At 43.7% G+C, this 10,442-nt stretch overlaps 1 protein-coding gene across 1 annotated transcript; it reads right to left on the reverse strand.

Annotated features, from left to right (window-relative positions):
• Window positions 1–7,317: 7,317 nt before the first annotated feature.
• Window positions 7,318–8,411, reverse strand: LOC103637567 (probable methyltransferase PMT18). The gene is made up of 4 exons (XM_008659733.3): window positions 8,151–8,411; window positions 8,009–8,086; window positions 7,851–7,928; window positions 7,318–7,503 (listed from the first exon to the last, which is right to left on the reverse strand). Exons 2-4 carry the CDS (start codon window positions 8,074–8,076, stop codon window positions 7,410–7,412), a joined length of 240 nt encoding a protein of 79 aa, XP_008657955.1. The 5' UTR covers window positions 8,077–8,086; window positions 8,151–8,411; the 3' UTR covers window positions 7,318–7,409.
• Between the last annotated feature and the right edge of the window lie 2,031 nt (window positions 8,412–10,442).

Here is a 10,442-nt window from a genome sequence, read left to right on the forward strand (position 1 = left end):
ATTTCTCAAGCTTTGGATCTCTTGCCTTGCAACTCTTGTCAACATGACCAGAAATAACTTGAGAGTCGGTTTTAAGGACCGCCCTTCTTATCCCCATTGCCTTTAATTTCCGAAGCCCCAAAAGTAAAGCTTCGTATTCAGCAATGTTATTTGTACAGGTGAAATCAAGCCTTATTGCATAGCATGTTCTAACTTTGGAAGGTGCAACTAAAACAGCAGACGCACCTGCCTCGAAGGTTCCCCAGGAACCATCGCATAACATTGTCCAAGCTTCGGCATCTTTATTTGCTTCTTCTTCCTGAGCCCCTGGCGTCCAGTCAACGATGAAGTCTGCTAACGCCTGGGACTGGATTGAGGATCTATGCACATAATCAATGCTGAATTCGTTGAGTTCCGCAGCCCACTTTCCAATCCTTCCAGTAGCTTCTCTGTTCCTCATGATATCCTTCATAGGCTACGATGAAGGAACAATTATATGGAATGCTTGAAAATAATGTCGAAGCTTCCTGGAGGCCATTAAGACAGCATACAACACCTTCTCCAATTCTGTATAGTTTTTCTTTGATAAGCTTAGAACTTCAGAGACAAAGTATACTGGGGCTTGCTTTTTAATTTGTCCTTCCAGTTTTTCCTGCACAAGCGCCGCACTCACTGTAGAGTGCGAAGCTGCCATATACAATATTAACGGAGCCCCTAGCGCGGGTGGAGTTAATGTTGTTAGATCAATCAAGTATTGCTTCAGCTCTTTAAAGGCTTTCTGTTGAGCTGGGCCCCATTGAAAGACTTCGGCTGACTTTAATATTTCAAAAAATGGCAAGTTTCTTTCTACTGATCTAGATATAAATCTATTTAATGAAGCCAGTCTTCCTGCCAACCGTTGGGCCCCCTTCTTTGTGCTTGGCGGTTCCATTCGAAGGATGGCTTCGATCTTGCTTGGGTTAGCTTCAATCCCCTTCATTGAAACTAGACAGCCAAGGAACTTACCCTTCTTCACTCCAAAGACACATTTTTTAGGATTTAATTTCAGGCCAGCTTGCCTGAAATTAGCAAATGTTTCTTGCAGATCAGTGATATGATTTTCTTGCTTCGTGCTTTTTACTATGATATCATCAACGTAAGTTAGCACATTTCTGCCTATCTGGGAATGAAGGACCTTGGCTGTCATTCTTCTAAAACTTCCTCCAGCATTCTTGAGCCCCTCAGGCATCCGAAGATAACAATAGGTGCCACTGGGAGTTATGAAGCTAGTCTTCGGTTCATCCTCCTTCTTCATCCATATTTGATGATATCCTGAGTAGCAATCCAGCAAACTCATAAGTTCTGAAGAAGCCGCTGCATCCACAAGAGAGTCTATCCTTGGTAATGGAAATTCGTCCTTCGGACAGGCCTTGTTGAGATCCGTGAAATCAATACACATTCTCCATTTGCCATTGGCCTTCTTCACCATAACAATATTGGCTAGCCACTCTGGATATTTTACTTCTCTAATAACACCAGCACTGAGAAGTCTTTTGACTTCATTTCGAGCACCTTCAGCTTTATCATCAGACATTTTCCGAAGCCTTTGCTTTCTTGGCCTGAAAGACGGGTCGACATTGAGTGAATGTTCGATGACGTATCTGTTTACACCATAGAGATCATTGGTCGACTAAGAAAAAACATCTTTGTTGTTGAATAAAAACCTTATCAAGGTTTTCTCCTGTTCTTCAGATAGTTGAGACCCCAACAGTACCTTCTACTCTGCTATGTCTTCACATAGAAGCATAGGCTTCGGCTGATCAATCAAAGCAGCCTTCTCTCTTCTGTACTTGTACTGTTCACAAGCTTCAGTTCCATCTATATTATGGATTGCTTTTGAGTCTGTCCAGTTTCCTTCGGCTTTTCTAGCAGCTTCCTGACTACCATGAACAGCAATGGGCCCTTGTTCCGAAGGTATCTTCATGCATAGATATGCTGGATGAAGTATTGCTTCGAAAGCATTGAGTGTTCCTCGGCCAATTATTGCATTGTAGGGGTATTCCATGTCAACAACATCAAACACAACCTGCTCAGTCCTTGTATTGTGGACAAAACCGAAGGTCACTAGCATTGTGATCTTGCCAAGTGCTACAATCTGTCTTCCTCCGAAGCCATAAAGAGGGTGTGTAGCATCATGAATCTTGTCCTCTAGCTCTTGCATTTGTCTAAAGGCCTTAGCAAATATGATATCCGTTGCATTGCCTGTATCAACTAGAATATTGTGGACCAGAAATCCCTTGATGACACAAGATATGACCATAGCATCATTATGAGGGTGATTGGAATGTGGGACCATTTTGACTTGATGAAGGGTCCCTGCACCCCAACATGCTGCACCCTTCTCTGAGCCTCCTTCTTCTGCTTCTTGTTGGCCGGTTCTGAGCATGAACCGCCTATTATCGGGAGCACCAGCTTCGTAGCCGAAGCTACTTGAGCTTGATTGTTGAACGAAGCCATCATCTCAACAGTGGAAGTGAGTTCACCGGAGGTGGGCGCCAATGTTGGGAGCTTGTTCTCAAATGCTATGAGTTAAGAACAAGGCAACACAAAGTATTAAATGTTAATGTCCTTCGTCCTTCGAAGCATTATTTCCCTTAGGATATAACGATCTTCGGACGAAGGTCATGAAGGACGTACCTTCATCATCATGGTATGCGATAATGAAAGACAAAGCATATGAAACATGAAAGATAACATGAATAATCATATAAAATCATTCACATATCTTCATTATATAAGCTTGAATAATTAAAGACGATATTTAATTACATTTATACCTTCGGCTTGACAGAAGGCAAAAATCCGAGTTTTGCAGATGAGCGAATACAAGATCGCGTGAACAGTACAGGGGTATTGTTCATCTATTTATAGGCACAGGACGCAGCCTGTGAAAAATTACATTCATGCCCTTTACAAATGTTTACAATCATAATACAAGCTATCACAGGCTGATTGGTCATTTCATCTTTAAGTCGGTGCATCTGTAAATGTACTCTGAAGCTTTTTGATTGATATCTTCGGCTTTGTGTCAATCTTCCGAAGGTGTTTCTTCTTATGGGACCTTCGGCGATGAAGCAGACCCCCAACAGTAACCAATCCTAATGTTAATACTAATTATTAGCCTATGACCATTGAAATGTTGCAACTCATTCCATTCCACAAATCAAGAAGTGAGACGATGATGAATTACCTCATTACTCAAACGTTGTAAGAATCTAGAAGTTAGGTATTTTAGCACAAAATTTAAATACTATAATGCCAAGTACTTTTTTTTGGTCAGAGAGAGTGCTCATTATTAGTTTTTACTAAGAACTCTTTGCTTATGGAAATTAGCTCTTGGATGCTATACTATTATTTTCTAAAATGGATGGGAGAAAAGCTAGCAGTAACCATTATATTATACTAATACTGTTGAACGAGCCTAATACGTCTTTCAATATGATTCTGTATTATCGTTAGGCGCAAGTCATTCAAACCTTATATGTATGGAGAAGTCAAGAATTCATGAGTTTGATGCGTCATGTTGTCACGTGTGAATGTAAATGTGTTTTTCTTCCTCACTCGTAGCTTAACAACTAGATAAGACAAGTCTTTTCTCTTGCATACACAACCACCATCACGAGCGCTTTCTCTTGCTCTCTCTCGTTGTTGTTGTCATATATTAACTCCCAATTTTCCTTCTATTTCCTCATCTCCGCCTCCCTCAACCAGATTCTTCTTGTCGCAGATACAGTCCCCCGTCCCTAGGGTCCATTGGTCAGCAAGCACACTGGGGAAAGGGCCCTGCCATCTGGGGCCATTGGTCAGCTGGGGGAGATAGGTAACGTCTACCCTAGAAGAACCCGCCTCCAGATGAACCCCACGGCACCGAGCCCGGGGTCGAGCGTGGCGCCTGACAGGGGGCTAGGCGTGCCGAAGGAAAACCACTCGAGTGGATCTCGCGCCTGGCCTGAGATCAACCCATCATAAATGACCAGCCACATTAACTGCGCCTATCGCCAAGCCACAGCGGAGGCGCTGATCTGTCTCTCACTCATGACCTACGAAACCTTCGGGCCACAGAGCACTCATGACCAACTCTCCCCTCGGACTATGGCGCATTTATGGCCTGCGCATACCCCGGCAGGCGGTGCACTCATGATCTATCGTGATTGGGCCTAAGTGCGTAGACCGCTGGCAAGGCGTGACTCAACGAACAGTGTCGAGCTCAGGCTATGAAAAACAGGGGTCAACATAGTTTGAATGATGGCGCTCAGGCCCCACGCTGCTCGCGTCATCTGCCATAAAGAATACGAGACAACCAGACAATCGTGAGCACGCGTGGCTTTACCCCGTGGTAGAACACCCAATTTTACCATCACAGGTGGCTCCTTTCTAAGAAAGCCACCGCTGGCTAAACCCCCTCATTGGTCTATGGAGCCGGCGTCACCTAACCAATGGGAGGGGTAGCTGGTGGAGCTGGCATCCCCTGATCCGTAGGGAGAAGAGCTGGTGGAGTCGGTGTTGGAGCGATGTATGTTGATGTCGATTCTCTGGGCGTGAAGCTAATGCACGACATGACCCTCACAATGCGTCGTTGGCCTGCCTAGGAGCATTGCCTAGACGTGTAGCACTGCCCGAGGTGCGGTTGCGATTGTTCCGTCTCCGTCTCCTCCCGCGAGGAGGGCGGCGATAGAAGTCTGACGTTCCTCCACCGGCCAGGGGAGCAGGAGTGGTCTCGCTCCCCCGGCTAGGAAAAACGATAGTCAACATCGATTGGGTGTCTAGGCGGGAGGAGAACCATGTCATAGTTGTCACACCCGGATTTAAGGGCAAACCCGGGCGCAAATGTGTGCTAGGATCAAGTCTCACACATATGACGACTCATGGTACAGAAACAAATGTCATATCTTTAATATATAATGGAGTTATGTACAAAATAGTTAAATACTTACATCATAAGAAGATAATGATACAACAACCACAGTTGACTGGGAGACGACGGTCTAGACCTCTCATGAACTCATCGTGGCATCCTTCATGCTCCTTATCCTGCAGCACCTGTTCTTTGACCTGGGGGATGTGAGTACAACAAGGATGAGCTCACATACATTCATCGCTCAACAAGTTGTGGGGAATAATGTGCATGAGCTCACTTACGGTGGGGGCTCATGTGAAGTGTAAGGCTGATATACCAGTTTTACACTCTGCAGAGGTTGCGCATCTTAACCCACAAGTCGTGTTACCCATTTGCCATGGGGTCATGAATCCCATACATCTCTACTGAGGAGACAAGGCAGGGTAGCACTATGAGGCCTTAACAAAGTTCCACTAACTTCAGAAAACCCGCTACGGTTTCTAAGAAGAGCGATATAGGAATCCCTCGTCTGAAAATCCATCGCAGCATGATCGACCCGAGAACCTCCCTATACCGACAACTCCTCTATCGCCCTTGCCGTTTCGGGTAAGGTAGTCCTCCACCAGCTTTCCCAATTAATCAGCCAAGCCCATCCCATACCACCCTCGTGGTAGCGCTGTTTTCCCAGGTGGTTCTCCATGTTCCAATTAACACAATTGAAAGGGAAATAAGGCCCTGTTTGTTTGGGATTATAATCTAGGTAGATTATATAATCCAATGCAAATAAGCTAGTGAGCAAACAAACAAGCAACTTATCTGATAAGATTATATAATCTAGCACTTAAGATTATGATAATCTATAAGCTCATCAAAAGGTGCTTATTTCAGCTTATTTTTTATGAAAGACCCACTACCCATGGTAAGTTGATTAAAATTACTTCCAATTACCATCCACCTGTCCATAGAAGTTCTCACCCACCAACAAGTAAAACAGTCAAGGGTATTGTTGTATTTGTATGTATATGAATAATAAGCCAAGTCCAAATAATCTGAGCTAACAAACAGCAGCACCTAGCTTATTTAATCCAGAGCAAATAATCCAGATTATACAATCTAGATTATAATTTAGATTATATAATCTATAAGTGGAAACAAACAGGGCCTAAGGTTAACCATTTTCTATAATTAATTTTTGTGGTTGATAGTCAACACAAACATATGAACTAACTAGTTTGTTCTAGAACTCATGTATTACAGGTGCATAAGGTTCAACATAAACCAAGAAAAGAACCAAGTTAGGGACACAATTTTATTAGAGCAAAAGGAATCGAGTGTGCTGAAAATTGGCGCACCGGACTGTTCGGTGCACCAGGACCGTACATATGTCAACCAGCCACTCTCGGGAATTCCAGGGTGCGCTCCGCTATAAATCACCGGACTGTCCGGTGTGCCACCGGACAACGGCTATCCAGCGCCAATGATCGACTGCAAAAGTACCTGCCACGGTGAGCAGTGCGCGGCAGAGTCAGAGCAGCGAAGTCATATTGGCACTAGACTGTCCGGTACCGCAAGAGGACAAAGCCTCCAACGGTCGACCAGCTCCGAACCCTAACGGTTGGGTGATGTGGCGGCGCACCGGACAAGGAACATTGTCTGTTCGGTGGCACACCAGAATGTCCGGTGCGCCCATCGCCAGCAGCCTCCCCAACGGCTATGGAAGTGGTTGAGGGCTATAAATACCCCCCAACCACCTCATTCATATCCATCCAAGCATTCCAAACATCTCATTCAATACAAGAGCAAAAGACTCCACTCCAAGACACATCAAATAGATTGAATCCTCTCTAAGCCTTCAAATCAACTCAATTCCATTAGGGACTTGAGAGAGGGTGTTTTTGTGTTCATTGTTGCTCTTGTTGCTTGGCTTGGCCTTTTTCTTTTCTTACTCTTATTCTCAAGTGCTTTGTAAGCGAGGCAAGAGACACCAAGTGTGTGGTGGTCCTTGCGGGGTCTTAGGATGTGTTTGGTTGCCTGGCCCAGCCTGAGCCTGACTCAGTGAGAGGACCAGGCTCAAGGGAGCCCGCATGTACAGAGCCAACAAATAATGTTTGGTTGCCTGGTCAAAATGAACCAGGCCCATATTATACGTTGTTTGCTTCTCATTTTTTTAGCTTGGCCCAATTAGGTTACCGCCAGTTTTCATGTGTAAAATGAAGCTCCCGCCAAATTTCAAAATTTTAAGCGCTATTAAACAAATTACAACAGATTTGAACTAAAAATATGATTTTGACCCATAAAATGAACTAATTGCAATCATCTAAATATGATTTACAATAATCTGAATTAAACAGATCCTCCTGCTAGTAATTTTTCTCATTGAACTAATTACAATCATTTGGATTACAATCATATGAACTATAGTAGCAACTTAAAATATGGATAACAAAAAACAGAAACTATGATTGTAATTAAACAGAAACTATGATTTTAATAGAGACCAGAGACCTGTTTACATGGCCTACTGTCCTGTCAAATGTGTTTGTACATTACCAATTCATTCCTGGCACCATTCAGCCATCTCGACTGTTGGACCCTTTCTCTCCATAATTTGGGACCAGAAGCAGTGTTCTTTCATATCATTAATAGATCTGGAACAACACATGCTAATAAGATTTAAAAAAGGAAATTACACAGAACAAAATTGTAATGCTAGAATGAATCCAGTTGTGATTGTGCTTATCCGGGGTCGAGGTGACTCGCAACAATGACTTCTATTTACCATTTGGACACAATTCGGAATTGAAGAAAACTTTGCAGGGGCCAGGGGTCTTACTACCTACCCTTCCTTCCCCCACATGTTAAATTTCCTATCCGAGCAAGTACTGTCCAGAAAGAATAGCAAGCACAAACCGTCAAGAGATCACTAGCTCAAGGAGCTAGAAACGGTGGTACAAATCCAAACATGAAAAATGCTTATCAACATTGAGAATTTTACTTGACAGTCCTGCTACTGATCTTGGTCATGGCCTCATGGGTAGTCCAATACGTCTTGACAACCAGGAGGATCTTCTCCCTGACGCATACCAAAATGCATTAGTCCCTGCGTCTTCCTGCCTGATGCAGGTCCGTTCGTCAACTGATGATTTTTGTTACCTGTTCCTGTACAGGGTGAACACCGAGTCCGCATGGATGAGATCGTAGGTCCTCGGGTAGGTAGACATGCCCTCGCACCTGCAGTGAATGCAGTAGTGAGATCACGAAACCTAAACCGACGAGCGCGGTGGTGGACGTGGACCTCGAGCTGGGCGACGAGCGCCGTGCACTCCCTCCATGGATCCAGCCCTACAAAGAGAATCCAACCCTCCACGGATCCAGCTTTTGTGGATCCAGCCCTGCATGGATCCGCCGGCATGGCGTCGTTCGCCCTTCGCCGACGACCCGGTAGTGAACCACAGGGAGAGGGAGAGGGAGAGGGAGAAGGAGAGGAAGAGGGTAGTCCTCACCGGCGATGAGCGTGGCGGCGAAGGAAGATGGAGCGGACACAGCACGGTGCGGGATCACTAGGAGGAGCGGACACAGCTTTTGCTCCGAGAGGCGAGAGCCGCGGCGGCGGCTGCGACGGGCGAGAAGAACCCTAGCACTTTTATCAGGCGAGCACGGGCCAGGCTCACCCGCGAAGGAAAAAACGTGTGTTCCAAATGGGCCTGGCCACAGAATGAGATATGGCTCGCCTCAGCCAGGCTCCTAAGTTGGGCCAGGATACCAAACATGCGGACCTTGTTTCAAATGGGCCTGGTCATGCGCTGGGCCAGGCAACCAAACACATCCTTAGTTAGGGATGAAAACGGTTTCGGAATTTTTCGGAATTCCGGAAACCGATTTCGAAATTTTTCGATCGGATTCACCGGTAACGGTATTTTTCGAAAACGGAATCGGTTTTCGGAATTTTCTATCGGAATCGGAATCGGCGTTGTGTTTTACCGACCGTTTCCTTCGGTTATCGGTATTTGTCGGAAATTACCGGATTTGTGTCTCGGAAATTTCCGGAATTGTGTCTCGGAATTTTTTTTCGGAATTTTCCAGTATGTGATTTTTTCGCATCACCTATACGTCTCTGGATAAGAATTACTTATTTTTGTATTCTTTGGACGTTTTAAGATTTTTTTGGGATAAATGGTGTTGGAAGACAGTTGAGATTAATCATTTGGTCTCTCAAACGAATCCACGCTTTTCTATGCACATGTTATGTATTAGTAATATATAATGATAGAGAGCCAACAGTCTGTCTTTTCCACACACTAGATTTTAGGGCATTTATGTGAGGTTGTGAAAAAACTCTTTATGTGAGGAAAAAATATTTCATGAGTAAGCATGCCATGTCAGCTAAATCGAGTGGATATTGTGAATTGTGAACTTTGAGTCTGTAAACTTGTGATTTTTATGAACTTGTTATACTGTGAACTTGTTATATTGTGAACTTGTTATCTTTGTAAACTTTTTATATTATAAATTTGTGATCCTTGTGAACTTGTTATATTGTGAACTTGTTATATCATAAATTGTGAACATGTGGTCTTTGTGATCTTTTGTCAACTTTGTTGTATTGTGAGGTTTGATATGTTTACCGATCGTATTTTAGTTTTCGACCGTTACCAGTGTATTTTCCGCACCGAACTTTCGTTTCCGATGTTTCCGAAATACCGATATCGTTTCCATTTCCGGAGTTGCCGTTTTCGATTTCATTTCCGATAAAAAATATGAAAACGGTAATGGTTTTAGTGTTTACCGACCGTTTTCATCCCTATCCTTAGTGACCCGTGAGATTAAGGAAGAAGGCTCACTCGGTCTAAGTGACCGTTTGTGAGAGGGAAAGGGTTGAAATAGACCCGGTCTTTGTGACCTCCTCACCGAGGACTAGGTTCTTTGGAACCGAACCTCGGTAAAACAAATCACCGTGTTCATTCGCCTTGATTCTTGTTTGATTTGTTTTCCCCTCTCTTTCCGACTTGAATTTAATTCTACGCTAACCCCCGACCTTAGTGCTTGCTTAAGTTCATAAATTTTAGGTTTCGCCTATTCACCCCCCTGTTGGGGACTTGTTCTCAAATGCTATGAGTTAAGAACAAGGCAACACGAAATGTTAATAATTAAAGACCTTTGTCCTTCGAAGCATTATCTCCCTTAGGATATAATGATCTTCAGACGAAGGTTATGAAGGACGTACCTTCATCATCTCAATATATAATAATGAAAGTGGAAGCATATGAAACATGGAAAATAACATGAATAATCATATGACATCTTTAGAATATTTTTATTATATCATCATAAATAAACATGAACAATATTGAATTACATTTATACCTTCGTCTTGACAGAAGGTGAAATTCCAAGTGTGACGTGCGAGCGAATACAAGTCAGCGTGAACAGTACGGTGCTACTGTTCATCTATTTATAGGCACAGGACACAGCCTGAGTAAAATTATATCCATGCCCTTTATATTTACTGTTGACTTAAGGACAATCTATCGAGGACTAGATATCCTTTTCCTCTTTAAGTCGGTTTCATATCCCGCCGCTGAGCCAA

Source organism: Zea mays, chromosome 1 (assembly GCF_902167145.1).
Source record: "Zea mays cultivar B73 chromosome 1, Zm-B73-REFERENCE-NAM-5.0, whole genome shotgun sequence".
Taxonomy (NCBI): domain Eukaryota; kingdom Viridiplantae; phylum Streptophyta; class Magnoliopsida; order Poales; family Poaceae; genus Zea; species Zea mays.